Source organism: Orycteropus afer, unplaced genomic scaffold, assembly GCF_000298275.1.
Source record: "Orycteropus afer afer isolate SDZICR_OR568_19922 unplaced genomic scaffold, OryAfe1.0 scaffold00298, whole genome shotgun sequence".
NCBI lineage: Eukaryota > Metazoa > Chordata > Mammalia > Tubulidentata > Orycteropodidae > Orycteropus > Orycteropus afer.
The window spans coordinates 1,655,365-1,676,274 of NW_006921885.1; the positions used below are offsets into that span (position 1 = coordinate 1,655,365).

Consider the following 20,910-nt stretch of genomic DNA (forward strand, 5'->3'; position numbering starts at 1 on the left):
ATGACATGAGACAAAGTATATGTGAACTGCTGTATGGAAAGTGAATTTGCTCTGTAAATTTTCACCCAAATCACAATAAAAAAAAAGAAAAACTTGGCTAAAGGGACACCTATGACACCATTATTTATAGAAAGATAAAATGAAAGTAACTTTAATGCTCACTATATGGAATTAAATTAATCATACTACTTCCTATTTTCATCTACAGAAGACAATCATATATGTATAAACAGTCTATTGACAGTATCACAAGAATGTTCATAATGTAAGATTGATTGAAAATAGCAAGTTATAAAATAAAATATATAGGAAACCTATTTAAAAATATTGTATGTTTTGGAAAAAAATTAGAAATATTCTTATATTTAATGCTTGTTAATAAACTGTTCATCCCTATAAAAAAAAAGAAGGCAGTGTGTCAGGGTTGTATGCTCACCATACTTATTCAATCTATATGCTGAGCAAATAATCTGAGAAGCTAGACTATATGAAGAACATGGCATCAGGATTGGAAGAAGAATCATTAACAATCTATGATTTGCTAGTGACACAACTTTGCTTGCTGAAAGTAAGGATGACTTGAAGCACTTACTGATGAAGATTGAAGAATACAATCTGCAGTATGGATTACATCTCAATACAAAGAAAACAGAAATTCTTACAACTGGACCTATAAGCAGCATCATGATAAACGGAGAAAAGACTGATGTTGTCAAAGACTTCACATTACTTGGTTCTACAATCAACACCAAGGGAAGCAGCAGTCAGGACATCAGATGATGTACTGCACTTGGGAAATCTGCTGCAAAGGACCTCTTTCAAGCGCTGAGGAGCAAAATCTCTCTTTGAGGACTGAGGTGAGCCTGACACAAGCCATGATATTTTCAATCGCCTCATATGCATGTGAGACCTGGACAATGAATAAGGAAGCACGAAGAAGAATTGATGATTTTGAGATGTGGTGCTGGCGAAGAATACTAAAAGTACTACGGACTGCTAAAAGAACTAACAAATCTGTCCTGGAGGAAGTACAGCCAGAATGCTCCATGGAAGTGAGAATGGCCAGACTTCGTCTCACCTACTTTGGTCATGTTGTCAGAAGGGAACATTTCCTGAAGAAGGATGTCATGTTTGGTAAGGTGGAGGGTTAACGAAAGGGGGAAAGGCCCTCAACGAGATGGACTGACACAGTGGCTGCCATGAAGTATAGCACGGATTGTGGAACTGGCGGGGACCAAGTGGTGTTTTGTTCCACTGAGCATAGGGTTGCTATGAGTTGGAGATGACTTGACGGCACCTAACAACAACAACAACATCTATAAAATTCACATATAAAGTCTGCCATTAAATTATGAGTCAAAGATTTGCTATACAGATAACTTTACTTCAAAAGGAAAAATAAAACATAAACCATAAGTAAAAAAAAAAGTAGTCATGAATCATGAATGTTGTTGTTGTTGTTAGGTTCTATAGAGTTGGCTCCACCTCATAGTGACCCTATGTACAACAGAATGAAACACTGCCAAATCCTGTGCCAGCCTCACAATCCTTGCTGTAACTAAGCCCATTGTTGCAGCCACTGGGTCGATCTGTCTCATTAAGGGCCTTCCATTTTTTCATTGACCTTCTCCTTTCCCAAGCATGATATCCTTCTCCAGGGAATGGACCCCTCTGACAACATGAGTAAATTAGGTAAGACGAAGTCTGGCCCTTCTCACTTCCAAAGAGCATTCTGGCTGCACTTCTTCCAGGACTGAGTTGTTCATTCTTCTGGCATTCCATTACATTCAGTATTGTTCTCCAACACCACAACTCAAAATTATCAACTCTTATCTGGTCTTCCTTATTCATTATCCAGCTCTCACATGCATACAAGGTGACTGAAAATACCATGCTTGAGTTAGGCATACCTTAGCCTTCAAAGAAATATCTTTGCTCTTCAGTACCTGAAAGAGGTCTTTTACAGCAGATTTGCCCAGTATAATATGTCGTCTGATTTCTTGACTGCTGCTTCCATTGGTGTTGACTGTGGAACCAAGTAATACCAAATCTTTGACAACTTCAATCTTTTCTCCATTTATCATGATGCTGCTTACAGGTCCAGCTGTGAGGATTTTCATTTTCTTTATGTTGAGGTGTAACCCATACTGCAGACTGTAGTCTTTAATCTTTATCAGTAAGTCTTTTAAGTCATCCTCACTTTCAGCAAGCAAAGTTGTATCATCTGCATAGCACAGGTTGTTAAGAGTCTTCCTCCAGTCCTGATCCCACACTCTTCTTCATGTAGTCCTGCTTCTTGGATTGTTTACTCAGCCTATAGAATGAATAAGTATGGTGAAAGGATACAACTATGACACACTCCCTTCCTGATTTTAAATCATGCAGTATCCCTTGGTTCTGTTCAAACAACTGCCTCCTGGTCTATGAACAAGTTTCTCATGAGTACAGTTAAGTGTTCTGGAATTCCCATTCTTCTCAATGCTATCCATAATTTGCTATGATCCTCCCAACTGAATGCTTCTGCACAGTCAATAAAAACAAGTAAACATCTTTCTGGTATTCTTTGCTTTCAGCTAAGACCCATCTGACATCAGCAATGATATCCCTAGTTCTATTGCCTCTTCTGAATCCAGCTTGAAATTCTGGCAGTTACCGTCAATGTACTACTGCAACCAAATTTTTACTTGCATGTGACATTAATGATATTGTTGGATAACTTCCACATTCTGTGGGATCACCTTTCTTTGGAATGGATACATATATGGATCTTATCTAGTCAGTTGGCTAACTGTCTTCCAAATTTCTTGGCATAGATGTGAAATGTGGATAACTATGAAAATATTTTCATAACTATGCAAATGTGAATATAACATATTTTTAATTTAGAGCTTATGTATAACTCCATTTCAAAAGATAGAGTTTTCATGGCCCTTTGTCATTTAGGTAATCATAGATAAGTGAGCAAATTTGTGGCAGGATATGGATATACAATAAACTTTTTTCTGTGATTCAAATTTGACCATGTTACTCCCCTGATGCTAAGTTTTTGATGCCTCCTCTTTTCCTATAAAAAAAAAAAAATCTACACTCTTGGTGTATTACTTTTCAATGGCTGCTGTAAACTAATTACCATAAACTCAGTGGCTTGAAACAACACAAATGTATTATCTTACAGTTCTGTAGGTTAGAAGTCCAGCATGCGTCCCATTGGACTAAAATCAAGGTGTCTGTAGGGCTATGTTTCTTTCTGGAAGCTTAAAGGGAGAATTTGTTTTCTGTTTCCTTGACTCTTTCAGATTCTAGAGGTCATGTCTTTGGCTTGTGGCCCCCTTTGTTCATCTCCAAAGCCAGTGACAGCAAGTTGAGTTATTTTCATACCATATCACTTTGACCCTATCTTCTGCATCCTTCTTCCATATTAAAGGCCACTTGAGATTATACTGGACCAACTGAGACAATCCAGGATAATGCTCCCATTTTACATTCAGCTGATTAGCAATCTTAATTCCAATATGCTATGCAACATAACATATTCACAGATTCCAGGGATAAGGATGTGAAAATCTTGGTGGTGGTGGTAGCACTATACTGCCTACCACACTTAGCATAAGGTACATAAGGCTTTCTACAACTCAGCTGTTATTCTGGCATACAATCCAAAAAAAAAAAAAAAAAAAACCAAACTCACTGCCTTCAAGTCAGATCCAACTCATAGCGACCCCTCCTTGTTGGATTTCAAAGGCAGTATATCCCTACTGAAGTAGATTGCCCAATCTCCCTTCTGAGGAGTGTCTGGTGGGTTTGAACCACCAGCCTTCTGGTTAGCAGTCAAATGCCTTAGGCACTGTGCCACCAGAGGTCCCAAAAACATCAATAACAGCTATTAAAATGCATTGTTAGGCTATAGTAAATCCAATTGGCAGGTTAACAAACTAGAGCCTGAAAATGAACCCATGTAAATCTGGCAATGTATGTGATAAAAGTAGCATTTTTAAATAGTGGAGAAAAGATAGGGTATTGATTAGTTTTATGGGAAGAAGTTATAATCTGTAATTGGCATTCTACCTCAGTCTTTTATCAGAAAAAATCCAGATGGATTAAAGATTTAAATGAAACAAATAAGACTTTAAAAACACAAAACAAAATATAAGAGAAATTGTGTTTTTCATAATAGGGCTAGGTGACTTCAAATATATCAAAATACCAGACACCCCAAAGAGAGAAACTTGACTACTAAGCAAAAAAAAAAAAAAAAAGTCTTAAAATGTAGCATAAAGCAAAGTAAAAATCAAATGAGTTGAAAGAAATATATTTGTAACAGATAAAAGATTAAAGACTCATTTGCTGATTTCCTTAACCTATAAAAAGAGCTTGTTTCTGTTACTGGTCACTGGGTAACAAACTGGTGGCATCCTGGTTGTGGCTGGTAAAGAACATCAAAGTTATGAATAACTGGCACTTGCCTTTTAAAGTTATGCAAATTTGCCCTTACTCAGGAACATCTGAACCAACCCTGACTCACAACAAATTCTCCATCACAATCACCTTCACTTGCTGCACGTGCTGCTCTTAAATCACTAAAAAGGCTTTTGAGTCTTTTCCTGCACTGAACCAAACCAAACTCACTACCACTGAGTGGATTCTGACTCATACCAACTCCCACTGGGTTTTCGAGGATATAAATCTTTACAAAAGCTGACTCCCTTATCATTCTTCCGTGGAGCAGCTGGTGGGTTTGAACAACTGACATTTTTGGTTAGCAGCCAAATGCCTTAACCACTACACCACCTGAGCTCCTTTTTCTTGCACTAAAGTAAGGCTAGGAGCTCTGGTAGCATAGTGCCTAAGGCACGTGACTGCTAACCAGAAGGCTGGCGGTTCAAACCCACCAGCCACTCCTCGGAAGGAAGGTTGGGCAATCCTATTTCCGTAGTGATACTGGCTAGGAAACCCAAGGAAGGGTCACTATGAGTCGGGGCCGACTCGACGGCAAATAACAACAACAACAAAGTAAGGCTAAATAACAACCATATGCATTTGTTCTGACTGACTGACAAATATGAGTTACAGAGTTCGGAAGCAAACCTTGTTCATATCCTGGGAATTACCTTTACTCCAAATTAGGTGGCATAAAATAATAACCTTTTTTTTTTTTCCCAAATGCTGATGGATTCTGTGGGTAAGGAATTCGTAAGAGTAGAATGAGGATGGACTGTCTTTTCTCCATGATCTCTGGCTTTCATGTGGTAAGACTTGAAGGCTGGAGGTGACAAAACAGCAGGGGTTGGGCTGATCTGAAAGATCATTCATTAACTCACATGTCTGGCAGTTGATCTTGGCTGTTATCTGAGGCATTTCCTTACAGGATAGTGGTTGGGTTCTAAAGAATCAGTGTCCTTAGAGAATCAATCAAAAGCTGTATGGTAGGATCTAAACTCAGATGTCCCAAAGCATCAGCAAACTTGACCAATTTCAAGGACAGAATACAAACCAACATCTGGATGAAAGGAGTGTCAAAGTCACAATGTAAGAATAGCATGTGGAATGGAAGATAATATTATGACCATTCTTCAGAAAATACTACCTGCCACAGAATCTTATTTAAAAACTCCATCCCCAAAAAAGAAGTCCTAATAGAAAAATGGGGGCAGGGGGGTTTGAAGGATATGAACATGCTATTCACCAAAGGCAGTACAAATGTCCACGCAGTGTATTACTCAGAAATATTTAGTATTATATTATGAGGTAATTACACTCCTGAAAGGTTCCAGGGACCTCCAGTTGCCTATGCACCACATTTTAAGAAATATTGTTCAGGAGAAACCTGGGATGGAGATGTGATCAATGGAACATCAACATACAAAGTTATGGCACAAACGATACAAATCTAAATTTATGTACATAGAAACATACACATATATTACTATATTTTTTTTTTTTAAAAATCAAGCAGAACAGAATGTACAGTATTTTTTAATTTGTTAAATACATGCAAACCATGTATGTTTATTCATGCAAACAAAATGGTTTGAAAGATATATACCACAATGTTACTGAAGGATACTTCGGGAAAAGTATACTTCTTCATATTATGTAATTATTTACTTTGTAGTTTTTAAATTTGTATAGGTTACATTTTAAATAAATAAATAAATAAAAATAGACTGCCTTCTGTAGAACAATTACTTAAAAAGCTCCTTAATATCCTTTCCCTCAAAAGATTTAAGCCCCTTATAAAAATACAAGTAGGATTATTGATAATTTATTGAGAAAAAAAACAGTAGGGAAAGCAGGAATGACATTAGGAAAAACTGCCAAGAAGGCAGTCTTAGTGTTAATTGGAATGTAACTCAAGTTACTGAAAATGTGTTCCCCAAACTGTCCTATATTCAACTACAAACATGACGATTTTGTTGACATTACGCCAAATTACATAGCCAAATTTTCCATCTGAACAGCAGCAAAGTTGCTGAGCTCTTTCTGATTAAGGTACTTAGTAACAAGTCAAGCAAATAAGGAAGAAACAGTGAGGGTACTGCTTTGCAATACTTAAGAACAATACTGGTGTCAGCAGGCAAGCAATCTGAAATCTCAATTTAAAAAACTCAGGAAGCCATCCCTTTATTTAGTTCCCCGGGCATTTTCAATAGAATTGTCATTTCCAGGGTCTTTTGATTACTATTATCAGCCTACTGTGAAGGATCTTAACCTCTGTGATCTCAAACTATTTTTTGATTAACACTTTAGCTCCATCATAGGAAGAACTGCTCTCTCAGGAGGGTGCCTGGCTATCAATTTGTTTCTTTATTACATCTCAGTTGGATTATTTCATTTCATTATTTCACTATTCTCTTTTGATTGTTTTAATGTAGCTTGCAACTCAGCAGTGTTTTCTTTTTGTTTTGAAACTTTTTATTGCGATCTGAGTGAAAGTTTACAGAGAAAACTGGTTTTCTAACTGCAGTCTTCAAGAGGTCAATACCCATTGCAACAATGTATTTCTAATATTTGGGGAAGGATTAACATTGAACTTGAAGGTCTCATTTGTAATGAAAGTTATGTTCAGTGTATAGCTTTGAAATATATACTATGTTTTATATTTCTTTATATTTTAAACGTATGCATCCTAGGACAGCCTTTTCTATGTTTCAGTATCATCTGGAAATGAAGATAAGGATGTAGTAACAGCAGTAGAAAAGTCAAAGTTAGTGAAATTTAGAGAAAGTAGAATCTGAAGAAACCATAGATAAAAACAAGTGAAACATTCATTTTTAGACACTGGCCAGGTATAAAGGCAACTGGTATTGAGTAACTTTTTAAAGAATACATATGTATTATTGATCATAATATCCCAGATGACAGGTTCTGTAGGCAGAGATAAACACTAACAGGAGAAGTACTGCTTAAAATATCAAGCCTTCTACATGATGAGCATTACAAAATGTATGTACAATGAGCACAAAAGAAAAGCCTTTCATTCTGAAGATGTTACTCTATTGCAACTGTATGGAGGTGAAGAGAGAAATCTGTGCAATTGCAGCAGGCAGCAAGCATTATTATTAGATACTTGACTAGGGAGTAAACAGAGAATTCCTTTTAAAAGATGGTAAAATGTGAAAAGTTGCAAACATTTTTAATAAATTTAGCCTTAGTATAATCAGATTTGGCTGAAAACATAAGTGGCATTTAAATGAGAACCAATATATAAGTGACAGTATGTAAGTGACAACCAACAAGAACACATATGAGTGAAAAGTGAAATTCTTTGCAGAAGCAGAAGCAATCATCAGTGATCACTATTTTTGAAATAGTTATTTAATATTAAAGGTCAAGAATTACATTTAAAAGATTTCTACAAGGCAGAGTGTTCTGGAACTCCCATTCTTCCCAATGTTCCACAGTAGTGGGTTTGGGTTTTTGTTTTTTGAAGACTTTACTTGCTTGTGATACTAATGATGTTGTTGTTGTTGTTGTTGTTATGTGCCGTGGAGTCGGCCCCGACTCATAGCGACCCCTCCTTGGGTTTCCGAGGCAGTATCACTACGGAAGTAGGATTGCCCAACCTTCCTTCCGAGGAGTGGCTGGTGGGTTTGAACCGCCAGCCGTCTGGTTAGCAGGCAAGTGTGATACTGTTCAATAATTTTCACATTCTGTGGGATCACCTTTCTTTGGAATGGGTAGAAATATGGATCTCTTCCAGTTATTTGGCTAGGTAGCTATCTTCCAAATGCCTCCAGTGTGTCATCCATTTGTTGAAACACCTTAATGGGTATTCCATCAATTCCTGAAGGCTTATTTATTTATTTATTTATTTAGCCAATTCCTTCAGTGCAGCTTTGACTTCTTTCAATACCACTGGTTCTTGATCATATGGATGCATGAACATCCATATGAAATGGATGAACATAGACCAATTCTTTTTGGTACAGTGACTCTATGTATTCCTTCCATCTTCTTTTGATGTTTCCTGCATCATTCAATATATTGCCCATGGAATCTTTCCATATTACATCTCAAGGCTTGAATTTTTTCTTCAGTTCTTTCAGCTTGAGAAATGCTGAGCATGTTCTTCCCCTTTGGTTTTCTAACTCCAGGTCTTTGCACATTTCATTGTAATAACTGACTTTGTCTTCAAGAGCTGTTCTCTGAAGTCTTCTGTTCAGCTCTTTTATTTTGTCATTTCTTCCATTTGCCTTAGCTACTCTCCATTCAAGGCCAACTTTCAGAGTCTGTTCTAACACCCACTTTGGTCTTTTCTTCCTTTCCTGTCTTTTTAATGACCTTTGGCTTTCTTCATGGATGATGTTCTTGATGTCATCCCACAATTCTTCTGGTTTCAAGTCACTGGTGTTCAATGCATCAAATCTATTCTTTAGATAGTCTTCAAATTCAGGAGGGACATAATCAAGGTCATACTTTTGCTCTCATGGACTTCTTTTAATTGTCCTCAGCTTCAACTTGAATTTGAATATGAGAGCTGATAAGCTGTTCCACAGTTAGCTCCTGGCCTTGTACTGGCTAAAGATATTGAACTCCTCCATTGCCTCTTGCCACAGATGTAGTTGATCTGATTCCTGCGTACCCTATCTGGTGAAGTCCCTATGTATAGCCTCCATTTGTGTTGTTGGACAAACATATTAGTAATGAATAAAGTCATCGGTCTTGCAAAATTTTATCATGCCATCTCCAGCGTTATTTCTATCACCAAGGCCATATTTTCCTACTGGTGATTCTTCTTTGTTTCCAACTTTTGCATTCCAGTCACCAGTGATAATTAACATATTTTGACTGCATGTCTGGTCAATTTCAGACAGCAGAAATTGGTAAAAATCTTCAATTTCCTCATCTGTGGCTTTGGTGATTGGTGCATAAATATGAATAATAGCAGTATTAACTGGTCTTTCTTGTAGACATATGGATATTATCCTATCACTGACAGCATTGTATTTCAGGACAGATATTGAAACATTCTTTGTGATGATGAATGCCATGCTATTCCTCTTCAATTTGTCATTCCTGGCACAGTAGAACATAGGACTAACTCAACATGGCCAAAACCAGTCCATTTCAGCTCACTAACACCTAGGATATCGATCTTTATGCATTCCATATTTTTGACAACTTCCAATTTTCTTAGATTCATACTTCATACATTCCAATGTTAGCAGCTGTTTCTTCTCATTTTGAGTTGTGCCGCATCAACAAATGGAGGTCCTGAAAGCTTTACTCCATCCACATCATTACAGTCAGTTCTACTCTGAGGTAGAGCTGCCCCAGTCGTATTTTGAGTGCCTTCTGACCTGAGTCTATCATCTTCTGGCACTGTATCAGACAATGTTTCAGGGCTATTCATAAAGTTTTCCAGTAATATACCAGACAGTGTTTCACTGCTATTCATAAGGTTTTCATGGGCCAATTCTTTCAGAACTGGATGGCCTCTTCCTTTTTTTGAGTTTGTCTTAGTCTGGAAGCTCCACTGAATCCTGTCCACCATGGGTGACCCTGCTGGCATTTGAAATACCAGTAGCATAGCCTTCAGCCTCACACCAACACGCAAGCCACCAGAGTACAACAAACTGACAGACAAGTGGTGGAACACTTAATTGTGCTCATAAGGAACCTGTACACAGACCAGGGGGCTGTCGTTTGAACAGAATAAGGGGATCCTGCATGGTTTAATATCAGAAAGGCAGTGTATCAGGGTTGCATCCTTTCAATACACTTATTCAATCTGTATGCTGAGCAAATAATCTGAGAAGCTGGACTACATGAAGAAAATGGCATCAGAATTGGAAAAAGACTCATTAACAACCTGCAATATGCAGGTGACACAACTTTGCTTGCTGAAAGTTAGGATGACTTGAAGCACTTACTGATAAAGATTAAAGACTACAGTCCGCAGTATGGATTACATCTCAACATAAAGAAAACAAAATGTTACACAACTGGACCAATAAGCAGCATCACAACAAATGGAGAAAGGATTGACTCTGTCAAAAGATTTCATATTACTTGGTTTCACAATCAACACCAATAGAAGCAGCAATCAAGACATCAGACGACATATTGCATTGGGCAAATCTGCTGCAAAAGACCTCTTTCAAGTGCTAAAAAGCAAGGATGTCTCCTTAAAGACTAAGGTGCACCTAACTCAAGCCATGGTATTCTCAATCACCTCATATGCATGTGAGAGCTGGACAATGAATAAGCTGTATGTAAGAAGAGTTGATGTTTTTGAATTGTGATGTTGGTGAAGAATACTGAAAGTACCATGGACTGCTAAAAGAACTAACAGATCTGTCCTGGAGGAAGTGCAGCCTGATTGCTCTTTGGAAGGGAGAATGGCCAGACTTCGTCTTACCTACTTTGGTCATGTTGTCAGAAGGGACCATTCTTTGGAGAAGGATATCATGCTCACTAAAGTAGAGGGTCGATTAAAAAGGGGAAGGCCCTCAACAAGATGGACTGACACAGTAGCTGCAACGATGGGCTCAGGTATACCAAGGATTGTGAGGCTGGCACACAATCAGGCAGTGTTTCATCCTATTGTACATAGGGTCATTATGAGTCAGAGCTGACTCAATGGCACCTAACAACAACAAGAAGAAGGCAGAGGAAGCAAGACAAATTTTATCTAATTTAAAAATTTACATTAGATATCAATAAAAACATTCATAATGAAAAATTTAGATCTACCTCATTTTCTTATTAATAAACCAGCTTCTTAATATGGTGGCTTTTTCCTACTGTTCATCTATAAACATTGAAGATAAGGTGGTATCAAAGACCAAAGAAAAAAATACATCATCTCAGCAATTTTGAGGGAAGGGAAATATCAGATGGCAAGTCATAAAATGACAAATACACCAAAGCCCAGGTCATTATGTGAGAATTGGTGTTATACAAAAATGGTGGGGGACCAATGTGGTGGTTCAGTTTGTGTGTCAACTTGGCTGGGCGTGGTTAAGTGGCTGGGCAGCTGGATGTAGTTATTCCCCATGATGAGATTGGTAATTAACTTCACTGTGGAATCTACTGGAGCAGCTGAGTAGCTGCTTTGGTTATGTGGTCTGCTTCCCGCATATAAGAAACACCTTTGGGAATGGTCTCTAGCTTACTGCACAGCACACTTAAACCCTGCATGCAGCCATGCCGTTATTCAGCCGCCTGCCATGCTCTGCCAACCTTGAGACTTTCAATGGACTTAAATTAATGTTGTGTTGTTGGACAAACATATTAGCATATGTGGTCTGGTAACATCGGGACAGCCAACAGCTAAGTGAAGAAAAGGCTCCAGCTTCAGTGGGCCAGGAGCAAGAGGCAGAGCTTAAGCCCAAGGTTGAGGGGCTTTAACCCAGCCCCTCGAGCCTGGCACTTTGAACTCGGACTTAAAGCCATCCCATTTGTGGTATATTCCTGTCAGAGCAGCGCTAGGTAGCCAGAACAGCCACACAGATCACAAAATGCAGAATGACTACATCATTACATAACTAACAAATTACATCATTACATAAATGTGAAAGAACTGAGAATCATGGCCCAACCAAACGGACACACAACCTTAACCATCACAGCCAGCGTTACTCTCGTCTTGTACCTCGACATTCATAACTACCACACATATATCATTAATACCCAAAATAGCTGGAGAGTAGATTTTTTTTTTTACTATCGTCATAAATATGAAATGTCGGACAAGTCAGTTAGTAAGTAAGGAGTAGGTGTACAAGTACTCCATGTTAATGATTATAAAGCATTTATGCATGCAAGTCTGTAGTTTTATCCTAGCAGTAACATTAAAAATGACCAGTAATATAAATGTGACGATTTGTGTAGTAGATTGCAATTTTCTGGGATCATCTATGATCTGTCACCTATCTATAAATCTGTTGTACTGCGGTGGCTTGCATGTTGCTATGATGCTGGATGCTATGCCTCTGGTATTTAAATTATCAGCAGGGTCATTCATGGTGGGCAGGTTTCATGGGAACTTCTAAGACAGACTAGGAAAAAAGAGCTGGTGATCTACTTTTGAAAATTAACAAATAAAAACACTATGGCTAACAACAGAATATGGTCTACTATAGTGCTGGATCGGAAGGAAGGTTGGGCAATCCTACTTCCGTAGTGATACTGCCTCGGAAACCCAAGGAGGGGTTGCTATGAGTCGGGGCTGACTCGACGGCACATAACAACAACATAGTGCTGGAAGACGAACTCCCTAGGTTAGAAGACACTCAACATACACAGTGGCTGCAACAATGGACTCGCATACAACAACAATCATGAAGATGGCAAAAGACTGACAAACATTTCAGTCTCTTGTGTATGGGGTTGCCAGGAATCAGAGCTGACTTGATATCAAGTAACAACAACAACAAAAACAACATCTAAGATACTGTTATGACCATGTGAGCACTCTCTAAATATTTCACACTGATGCTGACTGAAGAAAACCCAGAAGACAAAATGCACATGACTGTCACCAAAATAGCATTTGAAATCTTTACAACTAAACAGGGATGGATTAAACAAAATTTTATCCCAAAAGATTAATTTAGTAATGTGAGTATAAGAGCAACATATCAGACACCATTTAAAAGTGAGGAAGAATTCATTTTTTAAATGATATAGGTAGACTGCTTATAAAAATATGTGTAATGTCTTTGTGTTTATAAAAAGATGTTTAGTCTGTGTTGCTTTAATCTCAAGAAACACTACACCAGGCATCTCCAGTTCAAGAGAGAAGAGGAAACAGAGGACTGCTAACCTCCACCAAGGATAATACATCTTCAAATAAATAAACTCACTGGTAACATCAGTTTAGGAGCTCTGGTGGCATAATGCCTAAGGCATCTGACTGCTAACCAGAAGTCTGGTAGTTCAAACCCACCAACCACTCCTCAGAAGGAAGACTGGGCAACCTACTTCTGTAGAGATACCCCCAAGGAAACCCAAGGAGGGGTCACCATGAGTTGGGTTCAACTCAACAGCAGTGAGTTTTTTTGAGAACACCAGTTTTAGAAAGGCTGAACTGCAGATTAGGTATCTTAAAAGCAAATGGTTTTTTTTTTGTTGTTTTTTTTTTTCCTATTTCTCTGTTTAGAGGACTGAGATTATGTAACCATTACAATTTTATATAAATGAACATCAAACTCACAATTTGTTTTAAGGTACAAAGCAAATCTGATTGGTCTGCTTTCAAAAATGGAAAATGTTATTAAGTGTCTGAATGCTGTGAGTTTCAAATAACCCCACAGCTTTGAAAAATAAACACTGTTATATATGTTGTTATCAGTTACTGAGTCAAGTCTGGCTCATGGCAACCCCACGAGTTCTCCACTGAGTTGTCAAGGTTGTGACATTTTGGAAGCAGACTCCTAGGGACTACCTTCTGATGTGCCTCTGGATGGATGGATTTGAACCACCAAACTCTCACCTAGTAGTTGAGTGCTTTACTATTTGCTCCACTTGGGGACTCCTTCCTGTTATATATACAAGATGCTGTTTGCACTATTTCAATCTCATGTAAGTAATGTCTGGATAGACTACTGTGCATTGTTTGTGTTATTGCTTCCACCAGCACAAGTAAATGAGACATCAGCATATTTTTAATAATGTTCAAGCTTACTTATACTGTCACTATCAATTATATAACCTAACAACTATGTGGAGAACAAAATTATTATTGATAAAAGCAGATTATCAAAATATTCCCAGGGCTTAAAATGAGAATTATATAACAAGAAAAAATTATCAAATATACCTTATTAATGCAGATTTACTTATTGTATCAACTGTGTCACTAATAAAGCTTTTTAGCAGGTACAATAAGGTTGCCAGAAAACATTAATCTGTTCAAAAACTTTAAGTTGGAAAGAAAGCACAACTTTAAAATGCCTAGTAAGTCACAAGCCATAAAAAAGAAATTACAAACAACTTAAAATTTTAAGGTATTTGCTTAATTCTTTACAGAAAAGTTCACAAAATTATGATTATACTAGAGGAATATACTAGATACAGAGGGGGCCTAGAAATTAAATGGAAGGTACAAAAAGGGGCTGGATACAAAAAGAAAAGCTCAAAAAGTTGGTACAGCATGAACAGTTTTCCTGAAAGAAAACTTCATTTTTATTTAACATGAAATATAAATATACAAAATTCTCAGAAAACTATGAAAAATTATTTGGCACATTTAATATAGTATTAGTCATCCACTCTTCTGGATTAAAATCACCACTGCTATCTTCCATCAAAGCAGCTGCTTAACCAGATGCCACATTTTAGGGACTGCTTTCACACAACGACAGTAAATAAAATGTTCATTTACGTAACCTTGGAATTAAGCAGGTATACTTTTTTATCCTAGTAAATAAATAAATTCATTTTATAATGAAAAAAACCTTTGCTGTTGAATTTTTGTTTCAAAAAAATAATCAGCTGCCATCAAACATACTCCCATTCCTATTGAAATAACAGCACGAGACATCTCCAGATAGTTTTCAAAAAATTTCTAATGTTAGATATCACAGTACAAAAATGATATAATTAAGAAAAATTTACATAATTTATATTTACAACTCTAAAGAGATAGTGAAACTAATTTTTGTTAAATTCACTTAAAAATTAGAATTGTATTTATAATTAGGTTTACTCAAGACTAGGATACATAAATAATCCCAGCTTCAATCATAAACTACTGGCACACTAATTAAAAGTCTTCAGCTTATCCCTTCAGGCTAAAGGATTAGAAACCTTAATAGATATGACAGTGCAATAGTCACCAAATAGCTACTGCAATAACTAACATCAAATTGAAATTAGTAACTTAAAAAAAATACATTAGTTATTCTAAAACTCAATACTACCTATAATTAGAATGAAAATAATAACCAGCTCTCAAATAAAATTCTAGATCATTAAAGTGAATCAGAAACGTGTTATTTCTAAAATTCCAGTATCATATTTTTCTTTGAGACAATATTTCATTTACGCTGAAAGTAAATTTAAAATTAAAATTAATGACTACAGGATGCTACCAAAGATGGTATGTTGTTAGGTACCATCAAGTTGGTTCCGACTTATTGCAAGCTCATGCACAACAGAATGAAACAATGCCCGATCCTGTGATATATATAGAGAATGAAAACCTACATACAAATTTGGGTAAACTAATTTTTCAAGAGTAGATCTATCAGACTAACTGATGTTAATAAAGTGTACACCAGAAGCTGATAATGAACAGAAGTAGAACATCTATTATTCATGTAAAAGTTCAGAATCTTATGAAGAAAACGTCTATCTTTTTGTGAAACCAAGAATATACTCAATGCTTAAAAAACATGAGAATGAATGGAGGAAAGACAAACTTTTAGACTGTTATAAGCTTTCATATATTTTAGGGTACCACATACAGTCTCATTTCAAGGCAGAAATATTTCAGGAGGTTTATTCACATATGAATACTTGACCAGAACACTACACATGGGAAAAGGAAGGAGAGAGCACTAAGAGTTACAAAATCAAATACTTTGTCAACTGATAGGCCCTGGGGATATGCTAATCCAATTTCCTTCTCATTTCACAGATAGGAAAACAGCTCTAGAGAGACAAAGTGACTTGCTCAGGGTCAAAATTAATCGCACAAACAGGACTTTCTTGGTTATTGTCCTTTCCTCTATACTAGCTTCTAGGGAAATGATTTCTAGCATAAAAGCAAAGTAAACTGAGTTAAACACAATGTAAAAGAAGGCCATCAAATCAATGCAGTATTAGCTACAAACTGAGGATTTAGTTCCTGAGGGTTAATGTGAGTAACTGCAAGGAGTATTATGATATAATTACAATAATGATAGCTAACAATAGTAATTACTAGGTATCCAATATTATTTAATAGCCACTTTGGATGTTAATGCATATATTCTATCTATGAGGTATATACAATTGTTTTCATTTTGCAAATGAAGAAAGAAGATCCAATGAAGTCAGTTAAGTGGTGAGGCCAGGAGCCACTAGAAGAGATTCCAACAAGAAAGAAGAACAAAGTTTATGTATCCCTTTTATCTATGTTTAAATATATCCATGTGTCCACAAAAGCACTTACACATTCAAGATTATTGTGGTAGTTAAGGTCGTGTGTCAACTTGGCTGGGCCTGGTTTCAAGCTGGGCAGCTGGTGGTAGTTAGGCCCCATGATAAGACCGGCAATCTGCTCCATGGTAGAATTTGCCATGAGCAGCTGAGTAGCTGCTTTAGGGATATGGTCTGCTTCCAGTATATAAGGAGAAGCTTTGAGAATGGTCTACAGGGTATGGCACACTTGAACCATGCATGTAGCAGAGTCACTGTTCAGCAGCCTGCCATGCTGCCCTGCCAATCTTGGGGCTTTTCCTAGACTTGAATCAATGGCCTACTATGTGGTTTGGTAGTATCAGGGCTGTGACTTGTTACTTGTTGACCTTGGGTTTGACAGCCTCAGAAGCCAGCAGCTGCCTGAGTGAAGAAAAGCCTACAGCTTCAGCGGGCCAGGAGCAAAGGGCAGAGCTGAAGCCCAAAGTCAAGGGGCTTTCACACAGCCTCTAAAGCCTGGACTTGGACTTGCTTTGTAAAGTAATGTTTGGTTCAACTTGGACTTTGAACTTGGACTTTTAGCCTTGTAAACTGTAAGAGAACAAATTCCTGTTTGTTAAAGCCATCTCACCTGTGGTATTTCTATTAGCACGGCACAGAGTAACAAAACAATTATAAATTATTTTTAAAGGCAAGGTATTTTAGCTAATTATTTTTAAAGGCAAGGTATTTACCTATTTTTTTTTTTTTTTTGTTCTTGCTTCTTATTGGATTCCTGTAGTGAGAATTAATGATTTGAAAAACAATACAGCAGTTAGGTTAATTTCAGGGCATTTTTATAAATGTCTGTGATGTATTTCAGAAGGGGTTGCTATGAAGATCCATGAAATAATACTAAATATAAGAAATTCCAGTAAATCTAAAAAAAGAGTAAGTAACATGTGACACTCAAGCCTTACTTAAATTGTAAGTTTTTAAGAGTTAACCCTCTGCTCAGCTAAGGTAAAACACAATTATTTCAGATCAGAGTTAACTTTAATTTTCTACACTAGGAATATAAATTTTCCGTTCTAGGGATACATCTCAAATTTCAAAACCCAGATGCCTTACATCAATTCTTCAACAAGGAATGGATGGATAGCTATATGCACAGACAGACAGACTGAGAGACATTTTCAAATTTATAGAATATAATGATATGTGGTTCTCCCTATATTTTAGAAGTGACTTTCATAACTTACCATTTTTTCCCTCTTATCCTGCTCTGTGGGTGGTTCTTCATCTTCTGTTGCTTTTGGTTCCTCAAGATGAGACATCAACATGCAGCTGAAGTAAAAATAAATAAATAAATAAATACAGATATTTTAAATGAGTAAGAAACGTCTACAACATACTAAAGCCAAGCCCTCGACAATCATTGAGAATACAAATGATTCTATAGACCAAAATGTGAGCAACAGACTAGTTGTTGTTGTTGTTAAGTGCTGTCGAGTCGTTTCTGACTCATAGTGACCCCATGCACAGCAGAACGAAACACTGCCTGATCCCGCACCAGCCCCACAATCCCTGCTATACTTGAGCCCATCATCGCAGCCACCGTATCAATCCATCTCGTTGAAGGCCTCCCCCTCTTTCGTCGACCCTCCACCCTACCAAGCATGACATCCTTCTCCAGGGAATGGTCCCTTCTTACAACATGACCAAAATAGGTGAGACGAAGTCTGGCCATTCTTGCTTCCAAGGAGCATTCTGGCTGCACTTCCTCCAGGACAGATCTGTTAGTTCTTTTAGCAGTCCATGGTACTTTCAGCATACTCCGCCAGCACCACAACTCAAAAGCATCAAATCTTCGGTCTTCCTTATTCATTGTCCAGCTCTCACATGCATACGAGGCGATTGGACATATCATGGCTTGTGTCAGGCACACCTTAGTCCTCAAGGAGACACCCTTGCTCCTCAGCACTTGAAACAGTTCCTTCGCAGTTGACTTTCCCAATGCTACACGTCGTCTAATGTCCTGACTGCTGCTTCCATTGGCATCGATGTAGAACCAAGCAACGTGAATTCTTTGACAACCTCAATCTTCTCTCCATTTATTGTGATGCTGCTCATTGGTCCAGTTGTGAGGATTTTTGTTTTCTTTATATTGAGATGTAATCCATATTGCAGACTGTATTCTTCAACCTTCATCAGTAAGTGCCTTAAGTCATCCTCACTTTCAGCAAGCACAGTTGTGCTGTAGTGTTTCACAGGTTGTTAATGATTGATTCTTCCTCCAATCCTGATACCACGTTTTTCTTCATATGGTCCAGCTTCTCGGATTATTTGCTCAGCATAAAGATTGAATAAGTGTGGAGAAAGGATACAACCCTGACGCACTCCCTTCTTGATTTTAAACCATGTAGTGTCCCCTAGTTGTGACATCTCTTTAAAAAGAGGCTCACATCAAAAAAATTTTAGAGCATTTTCCTTGGTCACTTAAAGTAGTAAACTGCAGAATGTTTATTTATAGGCAACTTTTGAACCAAACATTACTTTACAAAGCAAGATGTACTCTCTATATCTTTTTTTAAAATGATGAACACCTGAAATGAATGTTTTTCACTGCTATTCATGTATTTATAGATTATACATATTTTACAAGAGCAGCAGTAATAATTTAAACAATTTATTAAAATATCATTAATTACATAAGAACCTACTTTGTGCTCTAAATGGCATTATTATACTACAGGAAATTTGTCCGTGATAGCACTTGTTCCTGCAGAACAGTTATAAATCATTTTATTTTGATTATCTGCACCACTGCTCTTCACCATTAGCAGAGATAACAGAAATATAGTTTCCTATTCAGTCCACACTGGTTCCAGAGATACAAGAAATGAATATTGTCTAATGAATCAAGTTGATGGAACAAACTCATTGTTTCCTAATTTAGAGTAGCAGAATTCAGTAATTTATCACAGTCACAGGTTCCTAACCAATAAATTGTGACAAAGAAAGCTTGGTTTGGTTTCTCTTACGTGTGTTGCAAGTATAGGTGAAGGACAATTCCTGACTCACCTGCAAAAATAACTTTTAATTCAGGGTTGAAAACACCTATGGCACGACACTAGGAAGTAGATCAAGACCACTCTTCCAGTGGATATGGGTGTCCTTTCCTCTTTATTTCTCATCAATGAAAATACAATTTTTTGGACAACTACCTCTGACTCAGTCAGTGCACATGGGTGTATCAAATATACCTACTCCTCACTTACTATCTTGTTATCTGACATTTTGCATTTACAACAATAATAAAAAATCTACTATCCAACTATTTGTGTTTAATGAGGTGGTGGGTAACAACTGCTCTGGGACCCCCATTCTCTCCTCCAGTGGGAGTGCTTCATTTAGCTGCCTGCTACATGGGGCCAGCCTCCTCCGTGGCCATGGTCTCCAGGTGGACATGCAGGCAGTATCAAGCCAGCCTATTCTGAATTCTTAGTTCCTATAAGACCTGAGGCTTGCTCAAAACTGCTGTAGAGTGGGAAGGGAGAAAACAGCAGAAATAAAGAGGCATTGGAAAGGGTGTTTGGAAGAAATGTGTCTGATATTCATGGCATCCCAAAGGTAGCCAAACTGGGCATGAAGTCTCTGCGCCATTTGGGCCTAGTGCATCATCAATCTCCCAGTGCCCTCGCAGGCAGCCGTAAGCCTCATGATTCACCAGACCCAAAGAACACAGCAGGCTGTGAACAGCGGGCTTATAGGGGTGAGAGTGCAGCACTGAAGGTGCCTCCTTGAGGGAAGCTCTAAACCAGCACAGGTGGAAGGTAAAGTGGTTAAGCCATGGGCTCTCCAATCACACAGCCCACTTTATCCAGCTTTGTCAACTCTGAGCCTCCTTCTCCACAGACGAATAATCCATAACTGAACTTTGTCACAATGATGAGCACATCATTAAACCCTAGCTGTTAGTATTTCTATAATCATATTTTATAAATTAAAAAAAGCAGAAAAGTGGATGGTCTAAAAACCAAACAGAAAAAAATTCTCCATTTCCACATAATGACCTGGTCTTTGGAACCTAACCATGTTAGTAAGGGAGGAATGGGTATATTAAGAACCTTAGACTGGAAGTCAGAAGTCGTGAAAAACAACAAGAGCTCAACCACTAACTCACTACATGGCCTGGGCCTCTCAAAGCCGCAATATTTCACCCACCATAACCACATAATATAGGAGGCATATTACAAGGAAGCACAAGTAGCTGGGCAATGGACTCTAGCACAAAGTGAGAAAAGAAAAGACAGTATTTTATCAGTCTAAGACCACTGAATAAAGTGAAATGTGCCATGT

General features: G+C 37.6%; 1 protein-coding gene across 1 annotated transcript in view; it reads right to left on the bottom strand.

Moving 5' to 3' along the window:
* IPO11 (importin 11) overlaps positions 1-20,910 on the bottom strand; it is a 333,438-nt gene that overhangs the window by 23,468 nt on the left and 289,060 nt on the right. Inside the window, exon 29 of the mRNA XM_042782395.1 lies at positions 17,811-17,895. Coding sequence (XP_042638329.1) covers positions 17,811-17,895 — 85 coding nt within the window. The remainder of the gene's footprint in view (positions 1-17,810; positions 17,896-20,910) is intronic.